At 38.3% G+C, this 21,206-nt stretch overlaps 1 protein-coding gene across 4 annotated transcripts in view; it reads right to left on the bottom strand.

Annotated features, from left to right (window-relative positions):
- Positions 1 to 21,206, bottom strand: part of CCNY (cyclin Y) — a 328,449-nt gene that overhangs the window by 23,007 nt on the left and 284,236 nt on the right. For all 4 annotated transcript variants that reach the window (XM_059184275.1, XM_059184277.1, XM_059184276.1 and 1 more), the window contains 3 exons: positions 15,322 to 15,357; positions 14,127 to 14,184; positions 13,921 to 14,040 (listed from right to left, as the gene is read on the bottom strand). In XM_059184275.1, the coding sequence (XP_059040258.1) occupies positions 13,921 to 14,040; positions 14,127 to 14,184; positions 15,322 to 15,357 (214 nt within the window). The remainder of the gene's footprint in view (positions 1 to 13,920; positions 14,041 to 14,126; positions 14,185 to 15,321; positions 15,358 to 21,206) is intronic.

The following is a 21,206-nucleotide window of genomic DNA, read 5'->3' as shown; positions in this document are numbered from 1 at the left end:
CCCCAGGAACAAAGGAGCTGGCAGGGGCCATCTCCCTCCCCTGCCCCCTAGCCAAAACATAAGGGCATGTGCTGGAACCAGCACAGTGCAAACGTGCTCCCACCTAACTTGCTTAACAGCATCCCCCCACACCCGGACATTCTCCCATGGATGTGCCCCCTCCAGCCAGGCCTCTGCTCCCACAGGAGGCCCAAGCAAACCTTGCTAACACTGTGTGTCCTAGACCCAGCTGCTTCTGCAGATCTGCCCTCTCCAACCAGCAGGCCAAGTCCCCAAAGCTAAGGTCCCCTACCTTAGTGGACCAGCACAAACTTTGCTAACAATGCCCACCTGCACCCACGTTCTCCTGCAGTCCTGTTTCCTCCAGTATGTTTTTGGCCAGAGCCCATCCAATGTGGTGCTACAACCCTGGCAATGTGCAAAGAGCCCCAACAGGGGCTAGCACAACCCCAAAGTGACTTCTACCCCAGGGACAGAGGAAGATAACCTCATATACCAGTCCAACTGTGACCCCAGCAGTGGCCTAAGGAGAGATATCTGGTATGACTGCAACACCTCCTTCCCCTCCTCCCCGCCCCCCACACAACCAACACTTCTCAAGGGACAAAACAGGGAAAGCCTCTGCCACTGGGTGCTACTACATCTCTGACAAATGCCTGGGCTGACTCAACTCAAGCCCAAGGCAGTCCCAGACTGGCCTATGTAGGAACCAAACCTTCCCAAAACAAGCAAAATGAGACACTGCAGGCTACTGGACTAAAAGCAAAAGTGGCTTCGCCACAATAGCAGGGCACACACAATACACCCAGGGACCCTGAGCGAAGCACCAGGTTCTGGGGAATAGGGGACACCATACTGCAGGATACTACTTCTTTACAAGATCACAAATTTCAACAGCAGGAGACATAGGTGACTTTCCAAAAACATAGAAACAGACACAGACACAAAATGAGGAGACAGATAAATATGCCCCAAATCAAGGGGAAAACACACACACACACACACACACACACACACACAAACACACACAGCAAGAGAGTTAAATAAAACAGAGATAATATGTATGACAGAATTCAAAGTAATGGTCATAAAGATACTCACTGGACTTGAGAAAAGGGTGCAAGGACTTCAGTGAGACCCTCAACAAAGAGACAGAAAACATAAAAAAAAAAAAGAGATGAAAAACTCAACATCTGAAATTAAAAATACACTAGATGAATAGCAGACTAGAGGAAGCAGAACTGACCATCATTTGAAGAACAGAGTAACAGAAAGTAATTGAGATGAATAGGACAGAAAAAAATAATAAAAAATGTGTAATGACATTCACATTACAGAGATCCCACAAGCAGATGACAGAAGGAAAATAAGGCAGAAAATTTATTTGAAGAAATAACAGCTGAAAACTTCCTGAATCTAGGGAAGGAAACAGAAATCCAGATCCAGGAAGCACAGAGAGCCCCCAGCAAAATCAACCCAAAGAGATCCACATTAAGACATACAGTAATTAACATGACAGAAAGTGATGACAGAATGTGAAAAGTAGCAACAGAAAAGAAGACATTTACATATGTGGGAAACCCTATAATCTGATTATCAGCAGATTTTTCAGCAGAAACTTTGCAGGCCAGAAGACAGTGGTATGATATATTCAAAGAGCTGAAAGGAAACAACCTGCAGCCAATCCTTCAGAACAGAAGGAGAGATAAAGAGTTTCCTAGACAAACGAAAGTTAGAGGTTCTCATGACCACTAAACAGCCCTATAGGAAATGTTCAAGGGGATTCATTGAGTGGAAAAGAAAGACCATAAGCAGAAGTAAAAAAAAAAAGTAGGAAGCACAAAAGGAGTAAAATTAAATATATCTATAAAAATCAGTCAAGGGGTTCACAGAATTAAAAGGAAGTAAAGTATGACACCACATATCTAAAATGTAACAGGGAGAAGAGTAAAGAATGGGTTCAAACTAAAGTGATGATCAATTTCATATAGACTGCTATATGCAGAAGATGTTATACACAACTCTAATGGTAACCACAGATCAAAAACCAGTAATAGATGTTAATATACCAATAATAAAAATGTAAACATGTAAATAATAAAGTTTATCACTAAAGAAAGCCATCAAAATGTGAACAAAAAGAGCAAGAGAAGGGACAGAGAAGACTACAAAAATAACCATAAAACAAGTAAGAAAGTGGCATTAAGTATATAACTGTCAATAATTACTTCGAATGTAAATGGCCTAAACACTCCAAAAAAAGATACGGGGTGACAGAATGGATAAAAAAGTATGACCCACCTATATGCTGCCTACAAAAACTCATTTCAGACCTAAAGACACATGAAGATTGAAAGTGAAGGGATGGAAAAGTATTTATCATGCAAATGGAAGTGAAAAGAAAGCTGGGGTAGCAGTAGTCATATATGACAAAATGAACTTTACAAAACAAAGACTTAACAACAGACAAAGAAGAGCACTATATAATTATAATGGGAAAAATCCAACAAGAAAATATAACAATTGTACATATTTATGCACCTTACATGGGAACACCCAAATATCTAAAGAAGCTAATAGCAAACATAAAGTAATCAATAGCATTAATAGTAGGGGACTTTAATATCCCATTTACAACAATTGGTAAATCTTATCCAAACCAAAAGTCAAGAAGGAAATACTGGCTTTGAATGACACACTGGACAAGATCGATCTGTTATATTCAGAATATTCCACCCTAAAAGAGCAGAATAAATATCCTTTGTAAGTGCACATGAATTATTCTCCTGAATTATTAGGCTACAAAACAAATCTCAACAAATTCAAAAGGACTGAAGTCATACATGCATCTTTTCTTACCATATGCTATGAAACTAGAATCAACAACATCAAAAATTTTGAAAACAACACAAATACATGGAGATTAAATAACATTCTACTAAACAATGAATGGGGCAACCAAGAAATCAAAAAGGAAATAAAAAAATAATAACGACAAATGAATTTGAAAATACAATAGTCCAAAATATTTGGGATGCAGCAAAAGAGGAAAGAGGGAAGTTTATAGCAATACAGGCCTACCTCAAGAAGCAAGGAAACTCTCAAACAACCTAACCTTACACCTGAAGGAACTAGAAAAACAAGTTCAAACACCACCCACCCCCGCTGCCAAAATATGAAGAAGAAACAAATAATAAAGATTAAAGCAGAAATAAACAAAATAGATACTACTAGCAATAGAAAAGATCAATGAACTCAGGAGCTGAGTCACTGGAAAGATCAACAAAATTGATATACCTTTAGCCAGCCTCACAAAAAAAAAAAAGAGAGCGAGAGAGAGAGAAAGAGAGAGGACTCAAATTCAGAAATGAGAGAAACAATAACCAACACCACAAAAAATAAAGAATTATAAAAGAATATTATGAAATATTATAAGCCAACAAACCAAACAATGTAGAAGAAATGGATAGATTTCTAGAAACTTATAACCTCCCAAAATTGAATCAGCAATAGAAAATTTGAACAGACTAATTACCAGCAATGAAACTGATTCGGTAATCAAAACACTCCTAAGAAATAAAAGTCCAGGAACTGATGGCTTCATAAGTAAATTCTATCCAACATTTAAAGAAGAGTTAATACCTTAAAAAAAAAAAAGAACAAGTCAACACCTATTTCTCTCAAACTATTCCAAAAAAAGAGAAGAGGAAGGAAAGGTTATGAGACCAACATTGTCCTGATTACCAAAACCAGATAAAGACAACATAAAAAAGGAGAACTACAGGCCAATACCTCTGATGAACATAGAGGAATATAGCAAACCCTCAACAAAATGTTAGCAAACTAAAATCCAAGGATACAGTAAAAAATCATTTACCACCATCAAGTGCGATTTGGGATGCAAGGGTAGTTCAGTATTTGCAAATCAATCAATGTGATACATCACATTAACGAAGAAAGAATAAAAATCATACGATCATTTCAAAAGACAAAGAAAAGGCATCTGACAAAGTACAGTATCCATTCATGATAAAAATCCTCAACAAAGTACATTTAGAGGAAAAATACCTCAACACAATAAAGGCCTTATAAGAAAAACCCACAACTAATAATATCCTCAGCTTTTCCCCTAAGGTGAAGAATAAGACAAGGATGTGCATTCTCACTTTTATTTTACATAGTACTGGAAATCCTAAACACAGCAATCAGACAACAAAAAGAAATAAAAGGCATCCAAGTCACTAAGGAAGAAGTAAAACTTTCACTATTTGTAGATGACATAATAGGACAATACATACAGAACACCTGAAAACCCCCACCAAAGAACTGCTAGAATTGATAAATTCAGCAAAGTCAAGGGTACAAAATCAATGTACAGAAATCTTGCATTTCTACACACCAATTAGGAAGCAACAGAAAGAATACAACCCCATTTAGAAGTGTACCAAAAACAATAAGATACCTAGAAATAAATCTACCCAAAAAGGTGAAAGATCTGTACTCTGAAAACTATAAAACACTGATAAAGAAACTGAAGATTAAACCAAGAAATGGAAAGACATTCCATGCTCATGGATTGAAAGAACAAATATTGCTAAAATGCCTGTACTATCCAAAGCAATTTACACATTTAATGAAATCGCTAACAAAACAGCAACAGCATTTTTCACACAACTAGAACAAATAATCCTAAAATTTGTATGGAACCACAAGACACCAAAGTTATCTTGAAACAGAAAAGCAAACCTGGAAGCATCGCAATCCCAGACTTCAAGTTATATTACAAAGTGTAATAATCAAAACAGTATGGTACTGGCAAAAAAATAGACACATAGATCAACACAACAGAACAGAAGACCCAAAAATAAACCCACAATTATGTGGTCAATTAATTATCAACAAAGCAGGAAAGAATATCCAATAAAAATAGTCTCTTCAATAAACGGTGCTAAGAAAACCGGACAGCCAGATGCAAAAGAATGATATTGGACCATTTTCTTATACCATATACAAAAATAAATCCGAAATGGACTAAACAACAAAATGTGAAACTTGAAACCATAAAAACCATATAAGACAACACAGACAGTGACTTCTTTGCTGTCAGGCATAGCAAGTTTTTGTTTTAGATATGCCTCCTGAAGCAAGGAAAACAAAAGCAAAAATAAACTCTTGGGACTACGTCAAAATAAAAAGCTTCTGCACAGCAGAAGAAACAATCAACAAAACTAAAAGTCAACCTACACAATGGGAGTAAATAATTGCAAATGGCATATCCAATAAAGGGTTAGCATCCAAAATATATAAAGAACTTAGAAAACTCAATACCCAAAAAACAAATATTCCAATTAAAAAATGGGCAGAAGACATGAACAGACATTTCCCCAAAGTAGACATACAGATGGCCAACAGATACATGAAAAAATGTTTATCATCACCTACCATCAGAGAAATGCAAATCGAAACCACAATGAGGCACCACCTCAAACTTGTCAGAAAGGCTAAGATCAATAATACAAGACATACAGGTATTAGCGAGGATGTGAAGAAACAAAAAACGCTCATGCACTGTTGGTAGAAATGCAAACTGGTAAAGCTTATGTGGAAAACAGCATGGAGGTTCCTCAAAAAGTTAAAAATGGAAATACTCTATATGATCCTGCAATCATACTACTGAGTATATAGCCAAAGAACACAAAAACACTAATTCAAATGGATACATGCACCCCAATGTTTACTGTGGCATTATTTACAATAACCAAATTACCGAAGCAGCCTAAGTGTCCACTGATTGATGAATGGACAAAGAAGATGTGGTATATACATACACAAACAAAGACACACACACACACACAATGGAGTATTATTCAGCCATTAAAAGAAAGAATGAAATCTTGCCATTTGCAACAACATGGGTGGAGACTGAATATAATGCTAATAAGCAAAATAAGTCAGTCAGAGAAGACAAATACCATATGACTTCGCTCATATGTGCAATTTAAGAAACAAAACAAACAACAAAGGGGGAAAAAAGAAAAAGACAAACCAAGAGACAAACTCTTAATTATAAAGAACAAACTAATGGTTACTAGAGGGGAGGGTGGCAGGGGGAGGAGTTAAATAGGTGCACTTGTAATAAGCACAAGCCTGATGTATGGAATTGTTGAATCACTATATTGTACACCTGAAACTAATATAACACTGTAAATTAACTAAATGTAATTAACTAAATGTAATTAAAATAAAATGAAATAAAAGTAATTAAAATAAAAACCTAAAAGAACAAAAAAGTCTGAGAAAGAGGACAAGAGGAGCCAGACAAGAGGAGCCAAAGGAGATATGACAACTAAATATAATATGGTATCCTGGATGAGATCCTGGGAAAGAGAAGGGACAATGGGTAAAACTAGGCAAATGTGAATAAAGCATGAACTTTGGTTAATCACTATCAGTTCTTTAATTGTAACAAATACACACATATAAGAGGCCAAAAATAATGTTATAGATGTTATATAATGTTACAGATGTTAGAAATAAACTAGGTTTGAGGTATATGGGAACTCTGTACTATCTTCACAATTCCTATATATCTAAAATTAAAAACTAACTCAAGAAAATGTATCAATAAAAATGAAAATGCAATATATGAAAATTTATGTAAAATACCTGAAGCTTAGAAGGATGTTTATTAAATCCCCATATTAAAAAAGGAGAAATCTCAAATCAATAACCTAACCTTCCACCTTAAGCTGTAATTTCTTTAGTTTAATTCCTACTTCGGTATTTTAATTCTCTACCAAGTAAAATAATATACAATTGATTTTTATGAACAGTATTTGTAAGTAACCAGAAGAAAAAGAAGAGCAAACTAAACCTAAAGTAAGCAGGAGGACGGAATTAGTAAAGATTAGAGTGGAAATAAATGAAATACATAACAGAAAAACAGAAAATCAATAAAACTGAATGTTGGTTCTTTAGAAAGATCACTAAAATTGATAAACCTTTAGCCAGACCAATCAAGAAAAAAAGAAAGAAGACTACAATTAGTAAAAGCAGGAAGAGAAGGAGACATTACAATAGACTTAACAGAAATAAAAATTATAAGGGAATACTATAAACAACTATCATCCAACAAACTGGATAACTTAGATGAAATGGACAAATTCCTAAATGACACAAACTAACTGAAGAAGAAATAGAGAATTGGAATAGACTTATATTAAGGAAAGAGACTGAATTTATAATATAAAAACTTCCAACAAAGAAAACTACTGACCAAAACGGCTTTGGTAGTGAATTCTACCGAACATTTAAAATAAGAATTAACACCAATCCTCAAACTCTTCAGAAAAACAGAAAGGCCCGGTGGTGTGCATTAAGGAGGGCACATATTGCATGGAGCACTGGGGCACTGGGTGTTATATGTAAACAATGAATCTTGGAACACTACATCAACTGGGGCACTGGGTGTTATATGTAAACAATGAATCTTGGAACACTACATCAAAAACTAATGATGTATGGTATGATGACTAAAATAACACAACAAAAAATGAAAATTAAAATTTAAAAAAAGAAAAAGAAAAAGAAAAACCGCAAGGGAAGGAATGCTTCCTAATCATGAGGTCAGCATTATGCTGATTCCAAAACCGAAGAGATCACAATACACTCAAAAAGGGCAATATCCCCTACAAATATAAATGCAACAATTCTCAACAAAAATTAGCAAACCAAATCCAGCAACACATAAAAATAATTTTATACCATAACCAAGTGAGTAATTTATCCCAGGAATGCAAGGTTGGTTTTAACATATCAATAAAGTAACGGAAAAACCAATGATCAATCTCAATACATGCAGGAAAAGCATCTGACAGAATCTAATACTCTTTTAAGAAAAACAAAACAAAACTCCACAAATTAGGAACACAAGGGAACTTCCTCAACTTGACAGAGGCATCTATGAAAAACCCACAGCTAACATACCCAACAGAAAAGGACGGAAAGCTTTCCCTATAAGATTTTGAACAAAACAAGGATGCGTACTCTCATCACTTCTATTCAACACTGTGCTAGAGGTCTAGCTAAGCCAAATATGCCAGAAAAAAAAAAACAGGAAAAACCATTCAGCTTAGAAAGGAAGAAGTAAAACTATATCTATTTGCTGATGACATGACCTTCCATATCAAAAATTCAAAGGAATCTAGTAAAATACTATTAGGACTAAAATGAGTTCAGCAATGTGGAAGAATACAAGATGAATCTACAAATATAAATTATATTCCTATACATTAGCAATAAACAATCTGAAAATAAAAATTAAGAAAACAATTCCACTTACTATTACATGAAACAGAATACCCAGGAATAAATTTATTAAGAAGTGCTAGACTTATGCATTGAAAACTATAAAACTTCTTAAAGAAAATGAAGAAAATCTAAACGGAAAGACATCCCATGTTCCCGGACTAGAAGACTTACTAGTGTTAAAACTACAATAGTCCCCAAATTGATCTACATATTCAATGCGGTCCCTGACAAAATCCTAGCTGGTTTTGTTTCTGCTTGTTTGTTTTGCAGAAACTAGCAAGCTAATTTTAAAATTGAAAATGTAAGGGTCACAGAATAGCTAAAAAAATCTTGAAGAAGAACACAGTTGGAAGATTCAGAGAAATACTTCCCTTTTTTCTTTTTGAGAGAGAGTGGGAGAGTGAGGGGAGGGGCAGAGGGAGAGAGCACCTTAAGCAGGCTCCATGCCCAGCACAGAGCCCAATCTCAAGATCTAAGGCAAAATCAAGAGTCGGACGTTTAACCGACTGAGCTACCCAGGTGCCCTGAGAGTTAAAACTTTCTAACTTCAACTACAAAGCTATGATAATCAAGACAGTGTGGTGTGGACATTAGGAAATACAAACAGACCAATGAAATAAAACTGAAAGTCCAGAAATAAACTTGCCCATTTATGGTCAACTGATTTTTGACAAGAGTTATAAAACAATTCAATGAGAAAGGGACAGTCTCTTCAACAAATGGCACTGCAACAACTGGATATCCACATGCAAAGGAATAAATCTGGATCCCTGCATCACAAAAATGAGTTCAAAATGGATCATACCTAAATGTATATACCTAAATATAAGACCTAAAATTACATAACTCCTAAAAGAATACATCAGAGTAAATCACATCACCCTGTGTTATTTAATGGTTTCTTAGATACAACACCAAAAACACAGAGACAAAAGAAAAAATGCATACAGATTGGGCTTTATGAAAATGAAAAACCTAAATTGTAAATGATACTATTAATAAAGTGAATGACAACACAGAGAATAGGAGAAGATACTTGTGAATCATTACCTGACAAGGGACTTTTAAGGCAGAACATATAAAGAACTCTTACAATTCAATAAAAAAAAGACAACCCAATTTAAAAATCGGCAAAGAATTTGAATAGACATTTCTCCAAAGAAGATAAACAAACGCCCAATAAACACATGGAAAGATGCTCAACACTTCATATCTACTAGAATGGCCAACATCAAAAAAGACAACAACAAGTGTTGGCAAGGATATTTTGTGGAGAAACTGGAACCCTCCTATTACGGAACTGCCAAGTGGAATGAATGTAAAATGGTACAACCACACAGAAAAACAGACTGTTCCTCAAAAAAATTAAAGACTTACCATATGACCCAGCAATTCCACTCTTAGGTATATAGCAAGAGAAATGAAAATATATGCCTACTCAAAAAAAAAAAAAAAATGTGCACAAATGTTCACAGTAGCATTATTCATAATAGCTAAAAAACAGAAACTCATATGTCCATTAACTGATGAATGACTAAACAAAATGGAAGATTATTTAGCAATAAAAAAGAATGAAATACTCAACATGTTACAAAATGGATTATGTTTAAAAACATTACGTTAAGTGAAAAGCCAGTCACAAAAGGCTATATTGTATCCATCTGTTCTATGAAATGTCTAGAATAGGGAAGTCCCTTGAGAAAGAAAATAGATTGGTGGGGTTATCTGTGTCTAGAATGGGGTCTGGGGATGGGGAATGGCTGCTAAAAGGTTTCTTTATGGGATGATGAAAATATTCTGAAATTAGGCTGCGGTGATGGTTGCACAAGATACCAAAAAACCACTGAAGTGCTTACTTTAAATAAGGGGATTTTATGGTAAGTTAAGCTATATCTCAATAAAGCTGCAAAAAAGAAGAAATTAATAAAAAGGTAATACATCTTCTGTCTGGTTAGTCCCATTTGTTGCCATCCTCATTTCTTCTCCACTCCCCCTTTCTTTATGCCCGACTCCTCTCTATCAGCTACTAACTAACTTCCTCCCTCTCTCCCATCATCCATCACTGCGGCCCTCCAGATAGAACCAACCTTATAAGCAACACCCAGGGGCTCGGCTGAGCAATGTCCCCAGGCCAATGACTTCGCCACCCTCCCTTCAGAAAGCTTACCTTAATACCTTAAGCAAAATAGCAGAATAGAGTTTAAAGTTATAAAACTCCCAGCGTAGGAGAAGACTACCGCAAGTAGCTCCTGAACGCTCCCCCTGTTTCAGGCGAAGTGCAAGGCACATCAATACCACTTTCAATTACCTCAGGAGTAGGCAGTTATTCTACACTTACTTTGATATTTAATATTTATTAGGCACCCAGCTTTGTTCCAGATGTTGGTCACAGTGCAGTGAACAAGAACGACAAAAAGATTTTTTAAAAACCTCTTAATCATGGAACGTATAAACAAAATAAGATAAATGAGTAAAGCATAAAAAATGTTAATTGGTGACAAGTGCTATGAAGAAAAACAAAGCAGGAAATGATGAGAAAGGAATGTGGGGGAGGAGGGAGATTACAATTCAGAGTATGATGGCCTCGAGGATGTGCCCTTTGAGCAAAGACTTGAAGGAAGGCAGGGTGGCGCCACATGCCTATTGGGAAAGAGGACTCCAGGCAGCAGTGTCACATGCCAAAGTCCCAAGTCAGGTACTGGTATGAAGAGAGGCAGCTGAGTTGCAATGAAAGGTGGCCTAACCTTGCTATTGGTTACATAAGGGCCTTCTCGGTGTCTTTCTTGAGGAAGATGAGGAACCACTGAAGGTTCTGAACAGAGTAAGAAAAACAATGGTTCAGGACAGAGCCCTGGGACCCTCTGTCCTATCACCTCTGGGTCATGACTGCTCTAAGGGTAAACATCTGACCCAAAGGAACTGGGTTAGTCAATGATAAAGCCAATCAAAACTCACCCCCTCTCCAAAATCTGAACTAAACACAAGAGGTTGAATTAGCCAGTGTTGGGCCTTCAGTGAAAAAGTGATGGACAGTCAAGGTTAGGGCAGTTACTTCCCTGCCACGTCCAACCAGCCAACCTGAAATTCAATATTGCAAACCCAAAGGGAGGAGCAGAAACAAGAAGAGGCAGCCCCAGAAAGGGGACGGATAGAGGAACCTGCTGGAGGGTGAGTACACAGATATATGGGATTCCTGAACCTTCCAATAAATCTCCTGCCTTGGCCTCTTTGTGTGGGCTTCTCATCCTTATAGTCAAAATCCCTGGCTTTGACAGGGAGCTGTATTTTGTTATCCAAGCATCACACATGGGACTGAAATGGCTGTCTGTTCACAGCTTTAAGTTTAACCCAGCTCTAATAACCCCTGAGGGAAAGGACGGTCTCTACAGAGGGGCAGCTGGGCACCATGGCCTTCCACCCAACCCTGGCTCCCCACAGCTTTGGGTGGGAATATTACACAATGCCCCCAAGTGAAAACTTCTCAGAAATCAGCAAAGAGCAATTTCAGTTACCTATCCCCTTTAATTTCCTCATGCATCAATATCAATGGCAGAGATTTCCCAATATTCTGCTAGGCTAAAAAAATACATTTGGTGATGTAAAGTTACTGTGACTCTTTTAGAATAAAGTTAATTAAGCTGTGAAATACTTGCTTTGCAGTAACTAGGTTCTGAGTATTTGAAGGTCCTGGAAGTCGTCTTACCACAGGCAGGCTGCAGTTTTGCTCCTTGTGAGCAACAGGGCCACAGCTAACTTGCTGTCCTCCCTGCACCACCAGCCTCCTCCGACCATCAGCCTCCTCCTGGGCAGCATGCCAAGATGCCAAGAGAATGCCCAGTAGAAAGGCAGAGGTTAATGCTTCTCTGTCTACTCAGACTGAACCTGCTCTGAATGGCTGCTTCCAATTCCAAGGGAAAGAGCAAAGGGAAGAATTATCACACAAGGGTCTAGCTCAGAACACGCACAGATCCGCCTTCTGCCCACAGGCATGCAGGCTGACTCTTGGCCTCACAAGCAGCAGCACAACAGCAGCAGCCGGGGGGTCAGTCTGCAGTGCTGTACCCACCACACAGGACCCCAAAGCTGCTTATCTTTAGGCTGGAACTACTAAGACCTCAATACAAGCTAATCTCCTGCTAAGCACCAGTTTATCTAAGAGGACAAGTGAAGATTTCAGTAGTTATAATTACTGACAAAAATGCACCACTCCTACAGCCCTCCAAAGACATGAATTAACCAATCCTCCCTGTCACCCTTGGAAATGGAATGCATTTTAGATGTTCTCTCAACATCTCCGCCAAAGCTGGGAGTGGCAGGGATTAAAATCTCAGCCCTCTGTCCTCCATAGGACACTAACCTCTTCATGCTAATAAGTCTAAACAATTAGGTCACAGTCAGGTCATAATTTTCTTAAGAATTAAAGGTAAAAAAAAAAAAAAAAAAATCCCTACCATGTTCCATCCGCAGCAGCTTCAAAATAAATCATCATGGCATGAAAGTTTAGTATGAATCTCATCTGTGGTTTCATCTGGTTTTCTTACCCTCCTTTTCTCTTTATCACCATTTTCCCTTTACAACAATTTCAACTCTGTTTCCCTGCTGCATGTTTTTATAAGAGCTTGAAATCCACTGGGTGAACAACTAAGCCATAAATACACTTCTCACATAGGACCGAAGAGCTATTATCATTCCAAATACCCAATGATTACTTGCTCAATGTCTGTTTTACCCATTAGGTGGCAAGTTCAGTGAGAGAAAGCCTGAACACACAAACTGACAAACCACTGAATGAATAAACAAACAGGTTTACTGTTGAATTAGCTGAAGGGCATAAAGCTCTTAGTGTAGCAGAGATACAAAGGATCCTTGGGTGGCCTGTAAACTTTCTAGTGGACATAACAATCTCTTCTCAGAAGCAACAGGGAATGGCTTTCTGCTCTCCCTCTGGGAGGGCTCACTCACAGGCACAGCTAACTGCTTATCTGAGTTGCATGCAATGTAAAATAAAAGGTCAGCGAGAATGGGTTCTACTGTCCATCTATTTCCCAAATGAGATTTGACCTAAATAGCCCCTAAAGTTTTAAGAATCTAAGTAAGATTACAGATTTTTATCTCTGTGTGTCTTAAAGTACACGTCCATGTTGTCTCTATCTTACAAACACATTATTGACACAAAAATCACAAAAAAGAAGGCAGCAACATATAGTACCTCTTCCTATAATGGGAGTCATAGAGGATGTATGTGTTCATCACATCTTCTTAATGTCATTAAAACCTCTGCAGGGTTTAACAGGAAACTGGGACATTAGTAGGGAGTAAGTGGCCTTGGTCCTTCTTACTTCCCTTTTAGCCCAAGGTTTTACTTATGTGCATTTAATGTTTCAACATTCATTGGTTTTGAATGTGATTTTACAACTGCCTTTAGGTGGGGACGGTGGAACAGACTTCACACTCCCCTTTTGGGACATCCATTCTGTACTCTCCCGGGGTGGAGGGGGAGACAACCTTGAAGGCGAAGATGTAGTTTCCCGAGGGTACCTGGTGAGAATCCCTGTTTGCACCCACTCCAGTCATCTAGAGAATGGCTGTGGTCATTGGGAAGGCACTTACCAGGGTGACAATGGCACATTCGGCCGTCAGCTGAGCAGCACTGAACAGTGTCCGAACAAACCGGTAAATCTGCTTCTGCTCTGGGTTGTGTTTATCATAATCTGGTGGCACTTCGGATTTCTGGGGAAGGAAATGTTTTCAGATGACTGGCCACCCAATAAAAACAGAAGAGAAATAATTAAACACTATCAGAAGGAAGAGATTACCGAAAGAGGGTGAAGGTTTTCATCAAAAATATCTAAGAGCATCCTTCCATCTGGGTCCCTGGTGGGGAAAATAAGAGAAAATGGAGTTTACTTTCTGCAAGAATGTCACTCAAAATAAAATAAAAATACATTTTGATTTAACGTATTTCAAAAAACTAAAGTCAATGTTAGATGTCAGAGATGCTACTGGTTATCCACAAATAATCTCTCTTGTGTACAATATTTAATCATTTCTGTTTAAAGACTATGAAATGAAGGTTATAAACCATATTTAGCTGAATTAACCTAAGCAAAAAAAAAAAAAAATCTAGATTTTCATTTTCTGAGTTTTCAAATGAACCAAATCTATGCAAGTGACAAACTTCTTTAAACATCTTGCTTCTCAACAAAGGCTAATGGATATACTTAAACCATCACTATATGGTAGCTGAAAGGAAAGAAGTTCAAGGGTAAAAATGAACATTCAGTTTGCCCTGGAAATTAATTTGAACTTTTCACAACATTTAACTTAAACACTTCATTAAGAGTTTCATGATTTTATACTGAAAAACAAGAGGTAATGTGTAGAAAAGCTTAACTCAGTAGTCCATACATCTCTAAAAGAATGGCTGGTTGTTACAAGGCCAGTAAATGCCATCAAAAGTGGTGACTTGCACTGGATGCACAGTGCCTTGACTTGGGCGCCACAGAGACCACAGCAACTCACTGCGCCGGCTCCTCCTTCATCTGTTCTGTCATCTGACTTCTACCAGAGAGAAGGTTTCTACTACATTAAAATAGTTTACATCTAAATTTACACCGAAGTTCCTTCTCATTTAAAACTATAAACATTTTTTCTCGTGTTGAAGTAGCACATAGTAAATTTTTAAAATAGTAGTTTATAAAAGAAAGACTGTTTAAGCAAATTATACAGAAACTCAAGAGTGAAAAGGAAGCTGGGCATTATCAAGAAGGTTTGCTGTGTTCTGCTGGCTTCAAACACGAACATCCATTTGGTTCCCTCTGACTGAGCTGCTAGCAGTTCAGCACTTACCTGGGAAGTTTTGGTAAATTAAACTAATTCTAGAAATTCCATGACAACACGAGTAAAGAATACAAAGGCTGAAGCAACTAGAACATAAGAGGAAAAAAATAGGAGAAACAATATAGGAGATAATGTGTAATGTTTTTAGCACAAAATTAATCATCCACATACCTGTTTTTGATGTGGTAATATATTGCGAGAGCTACACTGTAAAATAAAATGCAGGGTTCAATGTTTTGTAAGCATATTCAAAATGTTATATATTATCTTTCTGACCATAAATATATAAACTGAAGTAAAAGTCAAACAATTCAACTGAATAGTCCCATTTAATTCAGAACACTAATCAAGAAATCACACTCTCCAAAGGAAGTCAATCTTGTACTCATTCCCTCCAACTATTAAATCTTTTCCAGGAACACAAAAACTTCAAGAGGTATTTAGAAACAAATTCTCTTTCTACTTGAAATTTTAAGCTTTCTTCACTTGTAAAATGCTGGCACTTTGTAAAATCAAATACCATTGGAAATTTCCAACTTAGTACCTCCTAATTTAGAAAAACTATAGTTTCTTTATAACTACCTAAAAATGTGAGTATCACCCACAGTGGTTTGCTGGGGTTTTTTTCCTTTTAAATCAATAACCTCTTGGCAATCCACCTAACTTACTCATTCACTTACTGAAATAGAACTATAACTCTCCCCCCCCCCCAGATATTATTTTTAGATTTTATTTATTTATTTATTTATTTATTTGTCAGAGAGACGGCAACAGCACAGAGAGCTGCAGGGAGAACAGGCAGAGCCGGGAGAGGGAGAAGCAGGCTCTCTGCTGAGTAGGGAGTCCGATGTAGAACTCAATCCCAGGACCCTGGGATCATGACCTGAGCCAAAGGCAGACGCTTAACCAACTGAGCCACCCAGGAATCCCTATAACTCTTACTTTAACAGTACCTTAAAATTTTATTTTACATTTTAAAAGATGTGAATTTAATGAAGATACTCCCCTCCCCTGAATATTTTTTTTCCAAATAATGGTTTACTGATTTTAAAAATGTGTTATATTCATATTGTAGAACTTCTGGAAAATATAGAAGGTATATTAAAAAAAAAAAAAAAAGTAAACCATCTGCCTAAAGATGACTACTGTTAGCTTGAGATATATAGGTATAGGTATGTATTCCTATTTGGAGCACTTGGGTGGCTCAGTTGGTAAAGCGTCTGCATTCAGCTTGGGTCATGATCCCAGGGTCCTGGGATCAAGTCCCAAATGGGGTTCCCTGCTCAGCAGAGAGCCTGCTTCTCCCTCTCCCTGCCAGTCTGCCTACTTGTGCTCTCTCTCTCTGTGTCAAATAAATAAAATCCTTAAAAGGAAAAAAAGATATCTATTCTTATCTATAAATGATATGTATAAACAGGTTTGCATACTACTTTTTCCTATTAATATTTTTCTTGCCATTAAAATATGTTTTAAAAACATGACTTTAAATGGCTGCTTACAGTCCACTGTATAGCTGCTGAATAACTACTGCCCTGCTACTCAACACTTGTGCCTGGTATTTTGCAATTATAATTAACACCATATTGATACCTTCATAGATAAGTACTTGTGCAACCCCGGGACCATATTATTTCCATAAGGAAACACTCTGTAATTGAAATTATCCAATCTGAAGTCATTAATAATTGTAAGGCTCCCCACATACACTGCCACCAATTTTTGCAGAAAGAGAATGCTGGTTTACTTCCCCACCAGTGTCTGCTGCAACCTCATCCTTGCTGACACTTACCTTGACTATTTTGAAAAACGGTTCTCTAACCAGAGAGGTAAAGAAGTGCGCTTGTTTTCAGTGTGAGTTCCTATGACCACCTATTAAGTTAGCAGGGTTACTCATGTTAACTGGCCTATATATTTTTTTAATTTCCTCTTCTGTAAGTTGTCTAAATCATTCCACTACTTTTGTTTTACTTCAAAATTTACTGAGGAAAACAGAATTTATGCTTAGGCTTCTAAGAATTTCACTAACTGGCTGCATCAGACTGTGCTCTGGGTACTCAGAGCACAGAAACCACCATCCAGGGCACAGAACGCAGGTGGAGGGTTCAATCCAAAACATATCCGCTTACTCAGTGTTGGACTAAAAGGCTCCCTATGACTTCCTATGACAATGACAAGAAACCTCTTATCTTCCAAGGCACTCTCTCTCTCTGGGCATATTCATTCATAGGATTTCAGCTAAGTGTTAAAAGTCCTCTTGAGCAAATGGCAATATATTCTCTTTCTCCTAACATCTGTAAGAGTGTCCAAGCTGACAAAGGAATTATAACTGGGGTGAAAGGGCTTCAGAATTAAAAAATAAAAATTATACAGTTTTCAAGCATATGTTAACATCCCAGTAGTGAAAAACAGTAGATGTTATCAACTCTATTTCATAAGTGAGAAAAATTCAGGTTCAGACACTGGACACCAGGATTTCTGACTGGTACAGTGGTTTGGGGTCCTTTCGTGCTACCATGTTGCCTCTGGGAAAAGGGAAGAAATTGCTGTTTAATTCATTTAATAGTCATGCTGTGATGATAACTGTTTTCTAATCTAATGTCAGATTTAAACGGATGTTTCATACGACTGGATGTGGTGTAGTGACTAGTTTAATCACTTTAATTGATTGAGGAAGAAAATGGTTCTTGCCTCCTCTATAAGGGAGCATGACACAGGAAAAGTATTTCTGGATAGGGAGAACAAACCGGGTTTAAAACCTGGCTGCTTCATTTATTAGAGTTCATTTACCTCCCAGAGCCTACATTTCCTTACCTACAAAATTAGGACAATTCAGCATATATTACAGAGCTATTATAACCAAATTAAATATATAAAAGTGTTATTTCAACCAAAATTCTAAAACAAAATTCATTATCATTATAGTTGTTACCCTAGCACAATTTCAACTCAAGAGGTGTTTTTGCTTCTGCAAATGGAGTGAAATCTTCAGGGCCTCAAGGTCACTATCTTCTGAATCTCCTAAGCCAAAAGCAAAACTGGACGTCATCATGGCCTTAGATCTTCAGGAAAAAGAGAGCCACAATGTAGGACAGTTTCCACTCGAGATGATATCCCCAAAAGTAGGAAAGCCAAGCTCAGAATTCACATACAGCACAGCTCCATGGGCCAGTTTAGTTGGTCATCATGAAAGGAGTAATTGTGGGAAGCACGGGGCAGTCAGCTGAAAATCAATCCCACACTTTGGGCTTTGGAGGCCTGGTCAGTTCTGCTACATCCTCAGAAAATGGTGAGATCTCACCAAAGATGGGCTGGGGTCAAACCAGAGGTATATTTGGACCAAAGGGTTTGCTCAACTGTGTTTGCCACATGGTTGGGAATAAAGAAATGCTATTTTCCTGATGAAGAAAACAAAACAGATTTGTGGCTGTTGGCCTTGTACTTATCCTCTGACCTAGAGCTCAATCAGCAAAGCGCATGACAATCCTGAAACCTCTGAAGACCAAGAGATGGTGGGTTCCGGCAGCAAAGAGGAGGTGCAGGGGGTGCAGGCATGCGGGCAAGCAGCTGCTCTCCAACCTTCAGAGGCCAAGGACCATGGGTGATTTGGCCGCTATTGTGCATGGGGCTCCACTGGCCCTAGACCTTTTTCACTCATCATCATTCCTATGCCTGTTATAGGATTTTGGAAGGGAAGATGGAGGTCGGCTGCAGAGGCATGGGGGTTGGTTAGCAAATGCTAAATTCATACCACACAGCTGTTGGCATTTAGGGGAAAGATGGGAAACTCAAGTTCTCAAAAAAGAAATTATGCCTCTGAGAAGAATAAGCACAGAATACCCAAACTTGTTACATTTAAAACTTTTCGTTCACTGTTAGAACAGCACTTGACCCCCATGCATTCCTCAACTAGAATTTGAAAATATGTTTGTTCCTTTGGCAGCCCACATTTTACAGAAGGGTTTTCTTTTAAAAAATTAAGTTAGAAATTGATGGTTAGAAGTCAGAGGATTTTCTCAAAGAAACAAGGTCATACTTGGTTTTCAGGAAGTAAGTTCAGCCCACAGATGCTCACCATGTCCATAATGAAGCTCAAGAGTTTTAATGGTTTTGGTATTTTTAATGTCCCAGGAAAGGGGACCGAGAAAAGAACTTAGATTTAGGGAAAACATAAAAAGGAAAACAGGAGTTTCCTTTAGTTGGGTGTCGGGTTAAGTTCCAGGCAGAGTTCCAGAATAGGAGGGCATTCGGGTTTAGCTTCTTTCTACCCTGCTTTTTGACACGACTCCTTCCGAGTATCCCTCTCCCCTTACACCATCAAAGACGTGGCTAACATTCAGCCAGGCCTGTTAACACCCACGTCTTCTACTCTTCTGCTCCTTGACTACAACACAGCCAAGTGGGATGCAGGCACTTACAGGGAAGGATTTTGATGGTACTACCTCGGTTAGGGTCCACCCTAGTCCCAGGTCCAAAATACAAATAAATGAACTACTGACTGAAGGGATTTCAGGTGGTGCAAAGAACATGTCTTCTGGATCAGGGAAGTCACAGTATCTACACTAAATGTTTTGTTTCAACAGTCTACTCTTTAACTGGGCCAGCTTTTAGCTCTCCTTTCTCCATATATTAACCTATAATTTAAAAGTTTCGAGTGAACTTTGGTGGGGGAGGGGAGAGCAATTGTCCACTTACATTAGGAGTTCTCAAACTTGGCTGACTACTAGAATCTCCTAGGGAGGGTATTAAAAATCCAGACACCAGATCTGCCCAGATCTGCAGGGCAAGACATCAAACATCAGCTTACTTCCCAGTTCCCAGAGGACTCCAAGGTGTAACCAGGGCTTCGAACCACTGATTTGCACAGCAGCACATTTATAACTTAGGTGACACTGACATATCCAAGTGTTAGCCAGTTTTCCCACCAGGCTCCTAAGTGTCTATGTCACAACCAGTGGTCATTTTCAGTTATCCAGGGGGAAGTACTGAACAACTGAGTTGGATCCATGTGTAAATCCCAAGAGCTCTCACTGGCCATGAAAGTGAAGGTGCCCTCTGCTCCACCTGGCCTCCCCTCCCGTTGAAGAGGATCCCAGGATTAGAGAGGTTGGCAGCTTTCATTCCAGGCTCTCTGGAACTTGTGTGGACGCCAACAGCTACATGGTACATAGATCCTCAGGGCTTTCCGCTCCTCTCCACAATCACTAATGATTTACTCTAGAAAATACTCCTAAGAAGTGCTGCACTTCTTATTTCCTGGCAGTAAACCGTGCCCCAAAGGCTATGACCTGCAAACCACTTCCCAGCCACAAACATGGACTGTTTGGGTTTATGCCTACTCACCATTTATCATGCCCTAAAATGCCAAGGTAATAAAGGAAGAAGCTGCATTTCTATTTAGATCTTAGAAAACATGCAACCCTTGAGGACAGAAGGCAGCCTCCCTCCAAGTGGCCCCATCTTCCAGCACCTGGAGTGGCTGCTGTCCACAGAAGACTGACACAGTCCCTGCTGCCTGACTGAGGTTGTGATTTATTGTTACATATGGCCACACTCAGAATAGGGCTTCTAAGCCTGAAAACATGGCCCACTGAAATGAAAGAATACCTCTTATTTAGAAATTTAAACACTTACATCATACACTAACTTGGCCTGTTGTTAAATGTGTAATTTCTTAAACACATATAGAATAAAATACCCCAGGTTTTCTGCAGTTGAAATGATGACCACAGACCCCCAGCACATCAGGTTTTCTGCGATCTCTGTCAAAGGCCATTATTATCACAATGCTAATGGGGGAACATTACAAGAAAAAAGTGTTTCGTCCCTCTTACCTTCCATTTTAAAATAAGGAAATGGAAGCCTGAAAGGGAAAGGATTTTATCCAAAGACTCCCCTTTCCCCTTAAACTCCTCTTTAAAACAAGATTTCAAAGAGAAGTGTCTTACCCAAACCCTCCCTGTTGCTAAAGAGCCAAGATCAGAACTCAGATTTCTCAACTCTGGGCAAATACACTTTCACTGTCAGGCCTGCTTTCTACTGTAGCCCTGAGTCTTAAA

The sequence above is a fragment of the Mustela lutreola genome, chromosome 8 (assembly GCF_030435805.1).
Source record: "Mustela lutreola isolate mMusLut2 chromosome 8, mMusLut2.pri, whole genome shotgun sequence".
Taxonomy (NCBI): Eukaryota; Metazoa; Chordata; class Mammalia; order Carnivora; family Mustelidae; genus Mustela; species Mustela lutreola.
Note: the sequence above shows the minus strand (reverse complement) of the source record. Positions and strands in the feature narration are given on the sequence as shown.